We start from the raw sequence: 16,680 nt of genomic DNA, 5'->3' as shown, positions 1-16,680 counted from the left end.
TAATCCTAGGCATCTCTGTGCACCGCACATCTCCTTCGCTGTTTTGTGAATTTCTCATGACACGTAGAAAGCATGCCATAAATGGTTATAAGTGACTGTCAGGTCTTCCAAAGTCATGCTTAATTTTTATTGTAATTTTTTTTTAAGATTTTATTTATTTATTTGACAGAGAGAGACAGCCAGAAAGAGAGGGAACACAAGCAGGGGGAGTGGGAGAGGAAGAAGCAGGCTCATAGCAGAGGAGCCTGACGTGGGGCTCGATCCCATAACGCCGGGATCACGCCCTGAGCCGAAGGCAGATGCTTAACCGCTGTGCCACCCAGGCGCCCCTAATTTTTATTGTAATTTTAAGGCTCAATTTCTGAAACCGTTTTAGACATCATTTGCTTTCTTCCTAGCTATCTTCTTTGTCTAATCTGTGAAACTCTTACCTGTTCTTCACAGTACAAATTACATGTTACATTCTGCTAGAAGTCTTTCCAGAGTATGTCCCTCTTCCCTCCGTGTCTGAAGCCTTCAGCTCCCCCTGCCTCCTTGGTGGCGAAGTTGAAATCACCCACTCCCCGCCTTTATCTCATCAGTACTTCTTACCTCACCCCAGGAAGCATGAACTTCTCAGGGCCCAGACCCTGGCAGCACGTAGTGTAGGCCTGAGCACATAGTGGGTCTTTAGTACATGTTGAGAGATTACATGTCAAAGGGAACTATTTTTTGAGCATCTAGTTTTCTTTAAAGTCTGTTCATGTAAGGCTGTTTGGAGCGGTCTGTTGTTTTTCCTGATTCCTGCATTTTCCTTTGTTTTTCATGGAACACATAGAACTGATTTCCTGTAAGGCTTTGCAAATAAATATCAAGGTCAAGGGCTGGAAGCGTTTCTGGAGCTATCATGGCACCTCTTGATTCCACTGGGCCAAGAAATGCTTTCAACCCCAGAGGGCAGAAGTTTTTCAAAACAAGACTGTTCCAATAAGGGCGTGTGCTTCCTCCATCCACTCTTTCTCCCGCCTGCTTGCATTTTAACTACTTTGGGAAGAATGGAAATTCTGCAAAACCTTTGGTATTTTTGAACCACTAAGTAGGCTAGGTGATGGGGCCTGTGGTGATTTCTCAGTGAGAGGTTTGTACAGACAGGAACATGGGGAGGCGGTGAAAGAGGCCTTTTCTGAAGAGCCAGCGGAGGGAGCATTGCCTCCTCCTGCTCAGACCCCCTCCTTCTTCCTCTTCCTTCCCGGGGGTTGTCTGGACTTAAGTTCATGGGGACTTTGATCCCTGTGACAGCGGGGGCTTCTGGCCAGGCCTCCCGCACTGCAGGCCTAGGGCAGGTTCAGGGGAAATCTGTTCAATGGTTTAGTCTTTTTCATTGTCCGCACTGACGCAAGCACGCCTCTCCCTTATTTTGTCACGTTCTTTGTCTCAGTGTTTCTTCTCTTTCTTTCTTTTCTTTTCCTCCTCTTCAACACTTTGCTGTTTGTCTGAGGTGGGCGGGCTCTGTGCTTGTAAACAAGGAAGTGCAAGGGACACAGTCAAAGGAATTTTGTATTAGGAACCTTGGGGCAGGGGCGCCTGGGTGGCACAGCGGTTAAGCGCCTGCCTTCGCTCAGGGCGTGATCCTGGCGTTGTGGGATCGAGCCCCACATCAGGCTCCTCAGCTGTGAGCCTGCTTCTTCCTCTCCCACTCCCCCTGCTTGTGTTCCCTCTCTCGCTGGCTGTCTCTCTCTGTCTAATAAATAAATAAAGTCTTTAAAAAAAAAAAAAAAAAGGAACCTTGGGGCCGCCCCTGGGTGCTTGGTTCATCTCAAAGGATGCAGCATCCTTAATAGGAGGTGTGAGGAGTGAGCATATGTGGGGACCCCTGTCTTCCTGGAGATGCAACAGAAGCCTTGCAGGTATTGGGGAAGTTGGGCCTGGGTGCTTCCCCACCACCACCACCTCCAGATTGTGTTTTTAGGAAGTGGACAATAAGGGACTTCGTAGGGAGGGTTTAACTTCTTTGTAATCTCCTTTAGCCAGACAGATACCTTTCTCTTATTTGAAATGGAGAAGTGACATTTTCTCAATTACATGTAAAGGGCTTCAGCCTGATTACTGCACTTTCTGGATCCGTCAAGGAAACCAGGTTGCTCTGCTTACCCTCAACAGTTCTGTAACACACACACACACACACACACACACACACACACACACACTCACACACACACTCAACTATATACAGACAGTCCCTGATTTACAATGTTTCAAATTATAATTTTTCAGCTTTACGATGGTGCAAAAGCAATATGCATTCAGTAGAAACTGTACTTTGAATTTTGAATTTGGACCTTTTCCTGGGGGAAGAGATAGACAGTGTAACACTCCCTCTTGCTGCTGGGCAATGGCGGCGAACGGCAGCTCTCGGGCAGCCGTGCAATCATGAGGGTTCGCAATCGGTATATTTACGACCATTTTGTACCCGTACAATCATTCTGTGTTTCACTTTCAGTACACCGCTCAGTAAATTACATGAGATATTCAATACTTCATTATAAAATAGGCTTTGTGTTAGATGATTTTGCCCAACTGTCGGCCGATGTAAGTGCTCCAAGAATGTTGAAGGTAGGCTAGGCCAAGCTATGATGTTCAGAAGGTTACGTGTATTAAATGCAATTTCGATTTACAATAATTTCAACTTGGAATGGGTTTATCTCTGATCACGTCATAAGTCAAGGAAGATCTGTGTAAAGTTGGTTCCAAAGAGCAAAGCCTCCTAGTTCGGAATTAGATTTAAAATGAGCCAATACCTTCCCAACCAGAGGCTTTCTGGTGTTGGGTATCAAAGTGGGGGTAGTCAGAAGATCTTGGAAGCCCACCTCATCGGCTCATGACTAGCTCTGCCTCTGGGGCATCTGCTATGTTGGTTCCATAGTTCTGTCTTCAGGGCTGCCTTAGGACAGACCTTCATTACATCTTGTTTGGATTATTGTCGCCCCCCCCCCCCCACCGCTGTCTTTCAGCCTGTGGTTACTGTGTGTTTCTCTTATTAATCCAGGGGAAGGCTGGATTTAGGAACCTATCAGCACCTTATTTTTCTTTTTTCCATTTAGGCCAACGAAATTATCAACTCTTCAGTGAGACTTCTCCTGTCTCCTCATTGCTGTACCCTCTGGGCTTCCATCATAAATTAAAATTCTTTGCAGCCTTTGCACCCACAGATTGCAGGTATTCTACAGCCTAGTGAGGTCCTCCTCACAGTCTGCCTTTTTATCATGTATCTCTGTGTTCCCAGTAGGTGGCCAGCCCTCTGGGGATACCCCTGGAATCAGGCAGAATTTTTAGGTATAGTAGGAACTCCCCAGGGGTTGAATTGGAGTCATAAGGATTTCAGAAATATAGGCATGGCCAACTGGGAATCAGAATGGATTGGAATGGAAAAACCAAGAGCTGGAAAATGCACTTCCCAAATTGCCTGGACCTGCCAGGAGGTGACTATAGTGGAGGTCACTCTCACATTCACCTGGTTGTCATGAAACAATGGCTTCTTACCTTGGCTACCGCTCAAGCCCCAGTCAAGACAAATTAGAGTCTCTGTAGTGGGGCTCAAGCATGAGTATTTTTCAAAGCACCTAGGTGATTTCAAGTGGGCAGCTAATTGAAAATTACTGGCATAAGGAAATTAGAGCTTGCAGAGACCTCCTTTCTTTGATGGAATTACCTGGAGGTCACTGCTGAGTCCTGCCACACAAACGGCACATAGAGGGAGGAAGTCAGTGGGGGTGAGTTGATGGACAGCACTAACCCGGAAAATGTTAGGTACACCTCATACACACTCCATTGTCTGCGGTCCTTAGAGCTTTATGTCAAGCCAAGATAGAAGACGGGGCAGACGATGGAGTGCTTGTAGCAGAAGCGGGACTCCAACTTCAAATGACTGGAGGAAATCCATTTCCAGGGTTGTCAGCCTAACCATTGTCTCCATGCAGCAAACTCCCCCGGTCAAATCAGCCCACAAACCAGAACAGAACCACCATGCAATTGTGCAGTCACATACTCAGTAACACTGGGCGTGTCTTGTTCCCCCACTGGAGAGTTCTTTTCGAAGGGCTTTCCTCTGGCAGAGCATCCGTTTTTCTTCTGTTGCCAATAAAAATCCCCGGCGCTGTTCTTTCTCCTTCGCTTCCTTCTATTGCTTCTGACAGAGTTTGCCAGTTAGCTGAGGTCAGGATTTCCTTTTTACAAACAACCTGCTTTCAGTCAGTGGGGCCAAAGGTTTCCTAAATTACAAACCCTTTCATTTCTTCTGCCACAAGTTATCCTGTCAGTTTGTGTAATTGCACAGAATAGAGAGAAATGGAAACATTCTGAGAGACACTAAAATAAGTGCTTTTACTAACTCTACCCTTTTGGACTGTCAAAAAACTCTCCTGAATGAGATGGACAGGATTATTCCGGTTGAATCCTCCATAGCTGCATGTAGCGTGGGTAAGTTCCAATGTCTGGAAGGAAATTTCTCGCAGGTCTTCAATGAACACATAACGTCTGTGGCATCATCTCCACATTCTGTTAAGCAAATGGCCTCCTTTATATTCGTTTGAATTGGGAAATACCCATGTCCCATTCAAATATTTTTAAAAGCAAATTTTACAAGTTATTGCTAAAAGCTGACATTTGTAAATACTGATTAGAAGATAAATTTTAACTACTAAAAAGATGACATGGAATTGAGGTGTTAAGGTGTTTAAAAATGACATCATTGGGAAATCGTACTAACTGTATGGACCGGACGCTGAATATGCCTTGAAAACAGAGAGGGGCTGCCTAAGCTCCCCCTGGTATGCAGTGATAGGGCAGGGAGGCAAAGCCAATGTTTGTTGCCCCTGGAGCTCATGCTCTTTCCATGATTCTGTGATATATCCAAGAGTTGGTTGGGGTCGTGACTCTGCCTTATTTGACTGTGACCCCTAGCAAAGCATTTAACCCAAGTTTTGTAATCTGTAAATTAAAAGGGGCTCAGCTAAACAATACTTAGACCTAACATTTTAAGTCTCCTGTAGACTCACTGCCACAGTGAAGGGTTGCAGGCTGTGTGTGTTATCGCAGGAACCTGAGCGAAATTTTTTTTATTATTATGCTATGTTAGTCACCATACAGTACATCCTTAGTTTTTGATGTAAATTTCCATGATTCATTATTTGTGTATAACACCCAGTGCACCATGCAATACGTGCCCTCCTTACTACCCATCACCGGCCTATCCCATTCCCCCACCCCCCTCCCCTCTGAAGCCCTCAGTTTGTTTCCCAGAGTCCATAGTCTCTCGTGGTTTATTCTCCCTTCTGTTTACCCCCCTTCATTCTTCCCTGCCTTCTCCTACCCATCTCCCTGCGATTCCTTATGTTACATAAATGAGTGAAACCATATAAAATTTCTGTTCCTGTCCCCTTCCTTTTCTTTCTTCCATGAAGGTAGGGGAAGAGTCAAACTCATGTACAGTAAAGGCACTAACCGTGAAGTCTACTCTGAGATGAAGGACAGGTAAAGCCTGTGCCTCTCCCTCTTCTGGCCGCTTCCACCCTCACTCAGCAGCGATCAGTCCCATAGTTTTCCCACGGCTTTCCTTTTCTTTTCTCCTTCCCTTGCCACATTCCGTCCTCTCAAGGCCTCTCTCATATTCCCTCCTTCTGTCCCCTCTGCTCAGATCAACTCTGGCCTTCAGGTCTTGGTTTAGAGGTCAGTTCTGCAGGGAAGCATCCGCTGCCAGCCTAGGCTGCCTATGCCAGTCCCACGTCACATCCATCCCTGCTGCTCATTGGAGCCTGTTTTATAATTGTAATTGATTCTTTTTAAAATTACCATCTGAATGCTTGAGGTCAGGGACAGGACTGTCATTTTCACCTTTTTTCTTTTTTTCTTTTTTTTTGACTAAGCCAGAATAATGTGGTGTCCTGATAAATGGTCTGGGCAGTCAAGGACCTATCAGGTAAGTAACTTGTTTTCTCTCTTCTTTTCTTGTTCTTTGACATCCTATTCTCCACCCAGAAGCCAGAGTGATCATGTCAGAGTGTGTCAGATTTGGCCACACTCCTGCGAAAAACCCTCAATGGTCTCCCATTCCATTTAGAATAACATCCAAATCCCTTACCATGACTTCAAGGCTTCAAGGTCTCCTTTCCTTTCCAAAGTCATCTCTTCTTGGACCCATGGGCATGATTTTTACTCCTAGAACACAAATAGAAGCATTCTTCTCTGAGGACCTTTGCCTGTATGCTCTGTCCCCGATCTTCACATGCTGCCTATTTCTTAGCAGTTGGTCTCAGTTCATATATGATGGTTGTGTCCATCCTTTCCAAGGAAGCTTATGCCCTGCCACTTATATTCCATCTTAATCAAGAGTGTTTTTGACTGAATGTATCTTCCTTCCTTCCTTCCTTCCTTCCTTCCTTCCTTCCTTCCTTCCTTCCTTCCTTCCTTCCTTCCTTCCTTCCTGTCTTGTCTATTCCTACCTACTCCAGTCTTAAACTCCATCCTCAGGAGCAGAGACCTGCTTCATTAGCACCTAGGGCAATGCCCTCCATAGTGGGGGCCCAGAGAATCTTTATGGAAGGGAAGAATATGAACTCCAATGAGACTATAGACATTGAGTGGGAGAAGTTCAGGAGAGGGCGCTAACACTGTGCGCCAAGAAAGGGAAAGAAGGCTCCAAAGAAGGCACTAAAGCCTTTGGGTGCATTGAGGGTGGAGGAAGTCATTGATGGAAATGGGAATGCTCTGAACAAAGATGAGGCAGGGATGCTTACAGGCTTTTTGGTCCATTAATGTGTACTGAAGGTTTGTTCATAGCAGTAATGAGAGATTATGTTGGGAAGAAAGTAGGTGCTATATTTGGAAACTTTAGAATTCCAAGTAGAAAAATTGGGGCTCTAATCAATGGTTAAAGGGAAACCCTTTACATATATTGGTCAGTAGCATCATGTTAGAAGTGTTGCTTTAAAAAATTATCTTTTGAGGATATATCCTCCGTTTTGCCCATTATTTTCTTTACCTGAGACCTAAAAATCCTTCCCCTCTGCATTCTTGCCTCTCTTTGAAGACTTTCTCCAAACTTTTTTTATTCTCAGTGTGTCCGAGCATGCTCACACACTTCATTACTCCAGCCACTTGCCTGGGTGTGTACTTGTGAAAAATGAACATCATGGGCCTGATAAATGAGTCATACAACTGCATGCTTGATTTTTCATGTGTTTGTATGTATGAATGTTTTGTTTCTAAGATTAAATCCCAGGAGAAAGCAAGTTGTACTGTTTTATAGCTCCCTGTCAATGATGAGTCTGGCCAAATTTTAGAGGTAAAGGTTTTGGGTATTCTTTCTTTATAGGTAAAACTGCTTTATATTGCTGTCCCTAAGGTATTTAAGTGGTTAAATCGATGCTCTGCCATCCAAGATTCTTGATGCGGAATTCTGTTCTATAGTAAATTTGAGTGAGGGTCCAGTTTATATAGTTTTAGAGGAAGTGTAGAGCTCTTCTATTCATCTGTTCTTACAGTGATCAAAGAAACAGCTGTTACCCTTCTAGAAGACTGATAAAGCCATTATTACTACAGTTACTTCATACCACTTCCTTTTGTTGGACCAGAAGCATGCTAATGCAACCAAGATCCTATTTCTCGTAAATGAGAGATAAGAAAATGTATTCAAGGAGCTTACAGTACTTCACAAATCAATTTTATTAATTTAAACACAAAATTAATGAAGAAAAATTCTGTACACAATTGTGGACACAACACACCTTTATACAGTAAAGCCAAGATAAACTTTGTCTTTCCAATCTGCAGAGTACAAAAACATAATGAAAAGGCTAAAAAATTGTCAACTTCTGTTTGCTTCAGAAAGCAAGAAAAAAAAAAACCCAAATTCCGTTGTTAAACAATTTGGAAAATTCACAACTAATTCTAGCAGCAACATGAAACTTCAGGAAAAGGTAAGAGTAGCTCTTTAGCTACTTTGGGTGAAGGCTGGTGTTTTGTTTTGCTTTTTTCCCAATATTAAGGAAAAGTCATCCAAAAGTAATTCCATAACGATGGAAGATTTTAGATGAAAACTAGTGCCCAAACTCATCACTTCTGGAGAAACTGTCTTATGGCATAACAAAGGTGACAATTTTTTTCCCCCGGATTTATGCTTTATACATCATGCAGGTGAAGAATAACCTTGGTGGTGATGATTGGGCCATGTCCACTGCCCGCAATGAACTTTCAGGGAGGTTGGGGTTTAGGGAAAAGTGTGGAGGAAAACAGAAGGAGCAATGAATCACTCAAAAAGAAGTTTTGCTGATTTCCAGAGATGTGGTAATGTCCTCCAAGAAAATGCAGACCCTATAATCTGAGCACATGATAAAACTTTGCTAGTCTCCAATTCATGAACCATTTTATTAATAAAATATATCAATCATCTACATTCTGTGGGAAGATGCATAATCATTTTTTTTCAAGTAGTTACATATAATACATTAGTGTCGAAAATGAAAAAGGTTGTAAGAGGACTTTTTGTGTTTTTTTCAGATTATTTAAGACACTACTGTTTGTTTTACCAAGGTCCTCCTAACAAACAGCATTAAAAAAAAAAAAAACTGATGGGAAAAGTAATTTGGAAAACAAAATCCTATTAACATCCATGCTTTTGGTCTTTACAACATTAGCTAAAAGAAACAAAACAAAAACAGCTCCATTATCTACATATTTATACCCAGTACTTCGATAAGGCACTGCACCTGACTTTGTGCACACATGGCCTCACACTTCCCTATCAAGGCATTGCCACCTTTCAATATCATTTTCTAAACAATATGTAAAAGAATCATCCATTATTACAAATTTACACCAAAAATTCTCTCTGTACACGATTGTCTCAGTGATGTACATATTACACGTTTAAATTAGACATACTTTAAACTACTTTGCAATGTGCTAAGATTCAAAGTACTTGCTGTGCCGGGAGGCAAAGGCCTTTAATCGCTTATTATGATGCTATTGTCTCTTCAATTATTTGATGTCAAAAAAGTCTGGTTGAGTGAATTGTATGGTGCTGGAATCATACCTCAATTAAAGCTGTTTTTAAAAAGTCTGTTCATAAATAAGTAGAGATGTACAGATTACCCTGGGTATGAGACACCAAAAAAGTAAACTTTCTTTACAAGAAAATCCCCTCACTGGTATTTGGGAAACACATTTCAGTCTTTGTTGTGCAATCAAGTTTGCTGTACTGGAGAAGCTGTTTATGTCACATTGAAGATGCTGACAATGTAAGTGTCTGCAGGTCCTTTCTTCACAGGTTTGAACCATGTAGTTAATGTGGCAAAGACACATCACACTGTACTAGAACATTCTCATGGCTTATTTTCATTGGATTCACAGTACTAGAGTCAACAGCTGTTCTGAAGAGATAGGTGTGGTCCTTCATTTACCACAAGGGCAGAGGTGAAGACCAACAGCAGCTGTGCGTCAACACGTTGAAATCGTGACGTTGGGTGCTCCAGCGCTGACACGAGCCTCAGGCCTGCTGGGTTGGTTCCTGGTCGCAGGGCAGTTGTGCGCTTTCAAAGTGCTAGGTGACTGTTACAGGTACTCCAGCTCCAAGGCATGATGTAGGGCCATGAGGTCCGAGTGACTGGAGACCCTCCAGAAGGGCATGGCGTGCTGTGAAAGGGGCAGACACACAGTGAGGACAGCCTATGCTCCCAGCACGAAGCCTTAAACCTGCTTTTGAAATTCGCTACAACGCTCATCCCCTTGTTTCAGTATTGTGAGAACTGCCAGTGAAGATCTTAACATGACATCTGTTTAAAACAAAAATTCAAACTTAATCCTCCCTTAAGACTACTGGACTACATTTTAAAATATAATCTGGAGTCTGTTCCTTTTAAGAAAGTGATGGATATTTCTGAAGTCGATCTGTACTGTGACTTGAATGCCAATTCCAAACTTTACATAAAACAAAAGAGCTATGAATGAAACTTTGTAAAAAAAAAAAAAAAGTTGCCTTTCAAAATATGTGTCCAGTGGATTTTTAATGCTAAAAGTGTAAGCAGTTTCTTTAGTTGGTAGTATTTTACATTTTTCAAAACTTAATTTTACTCATGTAAGAAGCAGCTTTTTTTCATTTACTTCCATTAGGCATTCTTCACATTGACCTTAAAATGGCTTTACCATATGGGAAAAATTTAAATGATGACCTAACATTTTTTTTTTGTAGTTTAAAAAAAAAATCAATCTAAAAATCTAGTTTAAATGAGAATCTTTGTAAAACACCTGAATTAGCCAGAGATAAGAACAACAGGAAGAGAGATTACCTCATCCACAAAGGATAAAAACATGATTATAAACTGTTACTGCTCAAAAGCTCTCTAGTAAGTACTGACGCATCAGCTAAATCTTTTTCCTCATTTTTCAGGAGAAAACATTCTACGTAGCCCGTAGAAAAACAACTTTTTAAAACAACAACAAAAGTAGTGTGAAGGCCTGAGTATAATTTGCAATTCTAGTGCTAAGGAATTACGATCAGACTAACAGGAGAATTCGTCATGGAAGCAAACGGCATGATGTAAGGGTTGGGGGGGGCTTATCTGTACATAAAAGTGGAAGCAAGTAACTGTTTTGATGTAGATCGCACAGCTGTCCTGTTCTGAGAGCGCAAACTATGAAGTTAGTTATTAACAATGCCTTTGTCTCAAGTAATCTGCTAAAAGCATATGCCACAGTCCAATACCAAATGTAGACCTTTCTGGACTCCCTATCTTTCAATAACAATAGTCCAGCATGGAGGAGTAGAAGAGCTCCTTTCAAAGTTTTAGGATGATCTACTTGTCAGCTTTTGACGAGAAAAACAGACTGTACTGCTTTGCATTCATTCACTCCTTTTTTTTTTTTTTGCATCTGCAGATGCAAAAACCTTGTGTTGAAGATGGCCTTGATCCACCATCTCACAGTCTGTCGGAGAGAAGTAGCCATGTACAGCAATCATGAGCTTTCGACTGTGTGTTAGGAAAGGACCATGAGGAGGCCAGTTCCCTTTACCTGGAAAACTGGGGAAATTCCTGGTAAGAGGAGGTCATAGTTAAGCTACATGAGAAAGGATGACCAGTCAAAAGAGCATTTCGTGGCTGTGTGTGTTAGGGGGCAGAGAATGACGGAGAATTCCACTGTTGGGATCCTGGCTGTAAATGAGAGAAAGACATTGCCCGCAGGAACCACATGGAGCAGGGCTTGCAAGGAGGTCAATAATAATGATAGCTGTAATTTATGGAGTATTTTGTCACTGTCCTAAATACTTTAGATTCTCAGATTCAAGCCTCTCTATAACCCCAGAGACAGGTACTACCATCATGGTTTCACTGATGAAAAAACTGAGTCTTAGAGGAGGAGCAGGAAGGTTTAAATAATAGCTGGTAAGGAGTGATCACACGATTCACACCAGGTCGGGTCTGAATCTTAAGCCCAGATGCTTTAATGCCTCCTAACTGTTCTCAATGGCCTTTTTTTTTTTTTTTAAAGATTTATTCGACAGAGATAGAGACAGACAGCAAGAGAGGGAACACAAGCAGGGGGAGTGGGAGAGGAAGAAGCAGGCTCATAGCGGAGGAGCCTGATGTGGGGCTCAATCCCACAACGCCGGGATCACACCCTGAGCACAAGGCAGACGCTCAACCGCTGTGCCACCCAGGCGCCCCTCTCAACGGCCTTTTAATCCAGCAGCATAAATTATCAGAACCAGAGTATACAGCTTAAAACACACACACACTCCCTTCCGTGTTCTGTTGAGTGAGGGACACTGAAAAATGCTTGCAGTTATAACACAGCTTTCCTTCTTTTTCTGTTATTAGAATAAAAAATCCATGTGTACTGTAAAATATTTGTATAATGTAGAACTTCAGTTTTATAGAGAAATGCAAATCATTTCTAATCCTAGTATCCAGATAACCTCCTTAAATGTTTTTCTGTATCTTTTATATGTGCACACTCATATTTGAAATTGTGTGTAGATAGTATGTACCATTTAGCATCGTGCTCATTTTACTAAATTTCAAGACCATTTTGACACATCATTTTTAAGAAAAATCATTCACTATTTTGTTTTCAAGTATTCAACTCTATACAGCATTCTTGAATATTTAACCATCCACTAACATCTATTTTAATATCCTTTTATTTCTAATTAACTAACTTGTGTATTTTTCTAATTTGTCAGATTTGTGGCCCCTCCCCAAAGTTACTTCTCAGGAACAACTGAATAAAGGGAGCTGTAGAGTAGTTCTATTGCTCTGTTATTTCAGGATGGAGCAGAGAATGCTGAAGGCTCTTCAGATAGCTATCCAGAAGCTTTCAGGACAACTACCTTCATAAATACAAATAAAAGTACTTGAAGTGGATGCTTTCTTTTCCCGAAGTAAGTTCGGCCAAATTTTTTTGCATGTTGATTATCTGAAGTTAGATCTGTTTCCCACAGACAACAAAACACATACTGGTGCACTCAGCAGTATGTATTGTGGAATGCAAGGAGTGGCAGGGAAATGGGAAAGGGAACTGAAAAAATCCAGCTAATTCCTTGGTACATGCTTAAGATAAAAATTAGGCATTTAATTCCATAGTCAACAAAGTCATACAATGGTTATGTATCTTATCTCTACAGGTGTAGGAGCTGATTCCAACTTAGAGCACGTCTAATATAAACTGTTTTAAACCATCCTCAAAACAAGTTATGGGAACGCAAGGTTATTCACAAAGAGCCCTGGACTGGTTTGTTTACTGCCAATGAAATACATTCTATCTTCCTACAGAATATTAAGAAGCTCATGATCAAGTAGTACCCTGAAACAAATGATGAAATATGCCCGTGGTAGATATTACAGTACAGTGATGATGGGGTCATTCATTTGAGCAAAAGTGCAAAAGGTTCTACAACGATAACTGGCATATATGAAAGGGAAGAGCTAGTCTCTGTGAACACTCCCACACAAGGATAGCAACTCTAGCCTCAACAGTATTTCATAACATGAAGGGTAATGATCTGTTATAATCGGCAGTTCCATTCTCACAAAAATAAGTGGGCTTCTACTTTATAAGAAACTGAATCTAGGGGAGCAGATAGGAAACTCAAACTCATGTTCACAAATACTTGGAACTAATATTGCAAAATATTTTCCCTAATTCGCACATAAAGATTTTATGACTGCACAAGAGCTTCCCAGCACAAGTGGTGCAAAGACAAACATTTCCACATCAGTACTAATATTTCTTATATGACGTCAGAGAGGTAGGGCGGCAAAAGAAAAGCAGGTGCCACGATGAGAACTGGGGTATAATTCTCAACTCCGACATTAGTGATATGATTTTGAATTCTGACAAAACTGGGGCCCCAGGAAAACTATCTGTAAAATGAAGGTTTAGGGGAAATGACTCAAGGTTGCTTCTAGGTTTAATACAATTTATGACTTGAATATTGTAGCTACTGCAGATGTATAAAATAATCTGCATGACCTATGCCCCATTGACAAGAATCAGCAGGCAAGAAAAAAGAGGCATTAGAATTGAAAAGGAGGAAAAACTATTTGCGGCTGACATATAGAAAATCCTAACGATTCCACACCAAAGAAGCGTTAGATCTAACCAACAAATTCAGTAAAGTTGAAGGATACAAAATTAACATACAAAAATCAGTAATATTTCTATGCACTAATGCCAAATGACCTGCAAAAATAAAATAGGAATTAATTTAACCAAGGAAAGTAGCTACACTAAAAAGCATAAGACATTAATGAAAGAAACTCAGTACATACACAAATGGAAAGGTATCTCATGTTCATGGATCAAAAAAATTAATATTGCTTAAATGTCCATGCTGCCCAAAGTCACCCATCCATTCAGTGCAATCCCTATCAAGATTTCAATGGCATTTTTTAGAGAAGTAGAAAAAACAAACATAAAATTTATATGGAACTGTAAATAACCCCAAATGGCCAATGCAATCCTGAGAAAGTGAGTAGGAAATATCACATTTCCTGATTTCAAGGTATATTATAAAGCTATGGTAATAAAAGCAGCATAGTACTGGCATAAAAACAGACACAGAGATCAACGAAACAGAATCAACCACCCAGTAATGAACCACATATATATGGTCACATAATATTTGACAATGGAGCCAAGAATGCTCAGTGGAGAAAAGGGATTCTCTTCAATAAATGGTCCTGAGAAAATTAGCTGCAAACATATAAATGAATGAAACTAGACCTCTATCTTATACCACTCACAAAATTAAATGTAAGACCAGAAGTAGAAAACTCCTAGAAGAAAACATTAGGAAAAAAGCTTCTTGACATGGATCTTGGCAATGATTTTTTTGGATATGACACCTAAAGCACAAGCAAAAAAACCCAAATGGATTGCATTGAACTAAACTTCTGCATAGCAAAAGAAATGGTCAACAAAATGGAAAGACAATCTAAAGAATGGGAAAAAATATTTGTAAAAATAAACTCATACAAATCAGTAGTAAAACAATCTAATTAAAAATGGCCAGGGAACCTAAGTAGACATTTCTCCGAAGAAGACATACTGACAGCCAAAAGGTACATGAAAAGATGCTCAACCTCACTCATCTGGGAATTGTAAGCCAAAACCACATGAGAACTCACCTCACATTGTGAGAATAGCCATTATCAAGAGGACAAGAGGTAACAACCTGGTGAGGCTGTGGTTAAAGGGAACCCTTGCATAGTGCTAGTGGGAATGTAAAAAATAAAAAGCACAGAACTACCACATGTTCCAGCAATTCCACTTCTGGGTATATATCCAAAGGAAACAAAAACATTGTTGAAGAGATATCTGTACCCTTATGTTCATTATAGCATTATTCATAATAGCCAAGACATGGAGACAACCTAAGTGTCCAGTGATGAATGGGTAAAAGAGTTGTGGCATACATATACAATGGAATATTATTCAACCATAAAAAAGAAAACCTTACCATTTGCAACAACATGGGTGGACCTTATACCAAGTAAAATAAGACAGAGAAAAATAGTGTATGATCTCACTTATATATAGAATCTAAAAAAAAAAATCCAAAACAAAACCCAAACCCCAAACTCCTACGAAAAATGGTCAGATTTGTTGTTACAAGACACAGAAGGTAGGGGACTTGGATGAAGGTGATTGAAAGATATAAAGTTCTGGTGGTAAGAGAAATAACACTTTTTTATAGTATATTTGAAATTTTAGGAGTAGATCCTAAGAGTTCTCAGCATAAGAAAAAACATTTTTAAAAAACCACTTTTTTTGTAGCTATGATGATAGATGTTAACTAAACTTATTGTGGCAATCACTTCATAATGTATGTAACTCAAATCATTATGCTGTATACCTTCTCAAACTTTATAGTGATGTCTACCAATTATAACTTTAAAAAATAAATGAATACATTCAGAGAAAGGAGAGCTCGGTTGTAAGCTGGAGAGGGTAAGTTGGGCCTGCATTGAATTTGAAGAATGGGCAAAGCTGGTTAGGTAGATGGGAAAGAGCTGGGACTCCCAGTCAGAAGATGGCATATAACAAGGCTGATAGGTGGAATGAACAGAGCATTCAGTATGGAGGTGACAGGGATGGAATGGTATGGCCATAATAAAAACTAATAAGGAAGGAGATTTCTCCAGCACTTGGAATATCTAACTAGGAAGGATGGGTTGGAGGTGTGGCTGGCCAGTAGCAGAGAAATTATGCCAAAGGACAGTGGAAATGGAGTGTGAACAATGGATGGGAGCCACATGAAGAAACAATTCATCTGTCTTGGTAATGCTTTGGGGGAGGAGAACAGCAAAGCAAATTTAAGGGGGTGAACTGAGTTCATTTATTAGCTGATATTCAGATGGGATGATGTAAGATGCCTAAACAGAGATACTCCATCGGGTGGGACTCTCAACAGAACCAACCACAAATATTAACAGAAATGATAGCTGAAATTTATTAGTTTATCAAGATTAGGCATATATTGAGAGAAATGGATACTAAAGCCAAAATCTTAGAAAGTAGCACACATTTTTGGGTAATTAGAACCAAAATATTCCCTAGTGGGAAAATGACACATCCTTCCTGCCCCTCTAGTCCACATGTGCAACTTTCCAAATCCCTTTATGCTACCTTTCCTCCTCATCTAGCATTTTGCATTTATCCCTTCTAGTTATACCTAAAATCACTAACATAAAAAGCTGGGTGCATGGACACTCACATGTAAACTGAATTTTACTAAAGAATGTATTAATAAAATGTCTAAAACCACAAAAGGACACAACCTTTGGCTCAGGTATTGTACTTCTAGGAATTTATCCCACAGATACACTTGCTCATGCATGAAGCACATAGAGACCATTCACTACAGAACTGTTTGTAAGAGTAAATATGGGAAACCACCTAAATTTTCAGCCCCAAGGGACTCATTGAAGTACAGCACAGCCAAGTAATGGAATGCCAGTGCCGCCATTTAAAAGGATCAGAGATAGAGAACTCCATGTACTGATATGGAATGGCTGCCAGAATATATTATTTAAAAAAAAAAAAAGGCAGGTACAGAAAAAAGTATATAGTTACCATTTGTATGGAAAAAATAAAGAACATAGTTTTGCATATGGAGGTACAAATACTTTCCAAATTATAAGTAAA

General features: G+C 40.5%; 1 protein-coding gene across 19 annotated transcripts in view; it reads right to left on the bottom strand.

The window, feature by feature from the left end:
* Positions 1 to 7,868: 7,868 nt before the first annotated feature.
* EYA1 (EYA transcriptional coactivator and phosphatase 1) overlaps positions 7,869 to 16,680 on the bottom strand; it is a 349,658-nt gene continuing 340,846 nt past the window's right edge. For all 19 annotated transcript variants that reach the window (XM_087864819.1, XM_087864823.1, XM_087864826.1 and 16 more), the window contains one exon: positions 7,869 to 9,666. In XM_087864819.1, coding sequence (XP_087720945.1) covers positions 9,586 to 9,666 — 81 coding nt within the window. In that variant the 3' untranslated portion in view covers positions 7,869 to 9,585. The remainder of the gene's footprint in view (positions 9,667 to 16,680) is intronic.

Source organism: Ursus americanus, chromosome 9, assembly GCF_024610735.1.
Source record: "Ursus americanus isolate L20-20 chromosome 9, mUrsAme1.1.p, whole genome shotgun sequence".
NCBI lineage: Eukaryota > Metazoa > Chordata > Mammalia > Carnivora > Ursidae > Ursus > Ursus americanus.
Note: the sequence above shows the minus strand (reverse complement) of the source record. Positions and strands in the feature narration are given on the sequence as shown.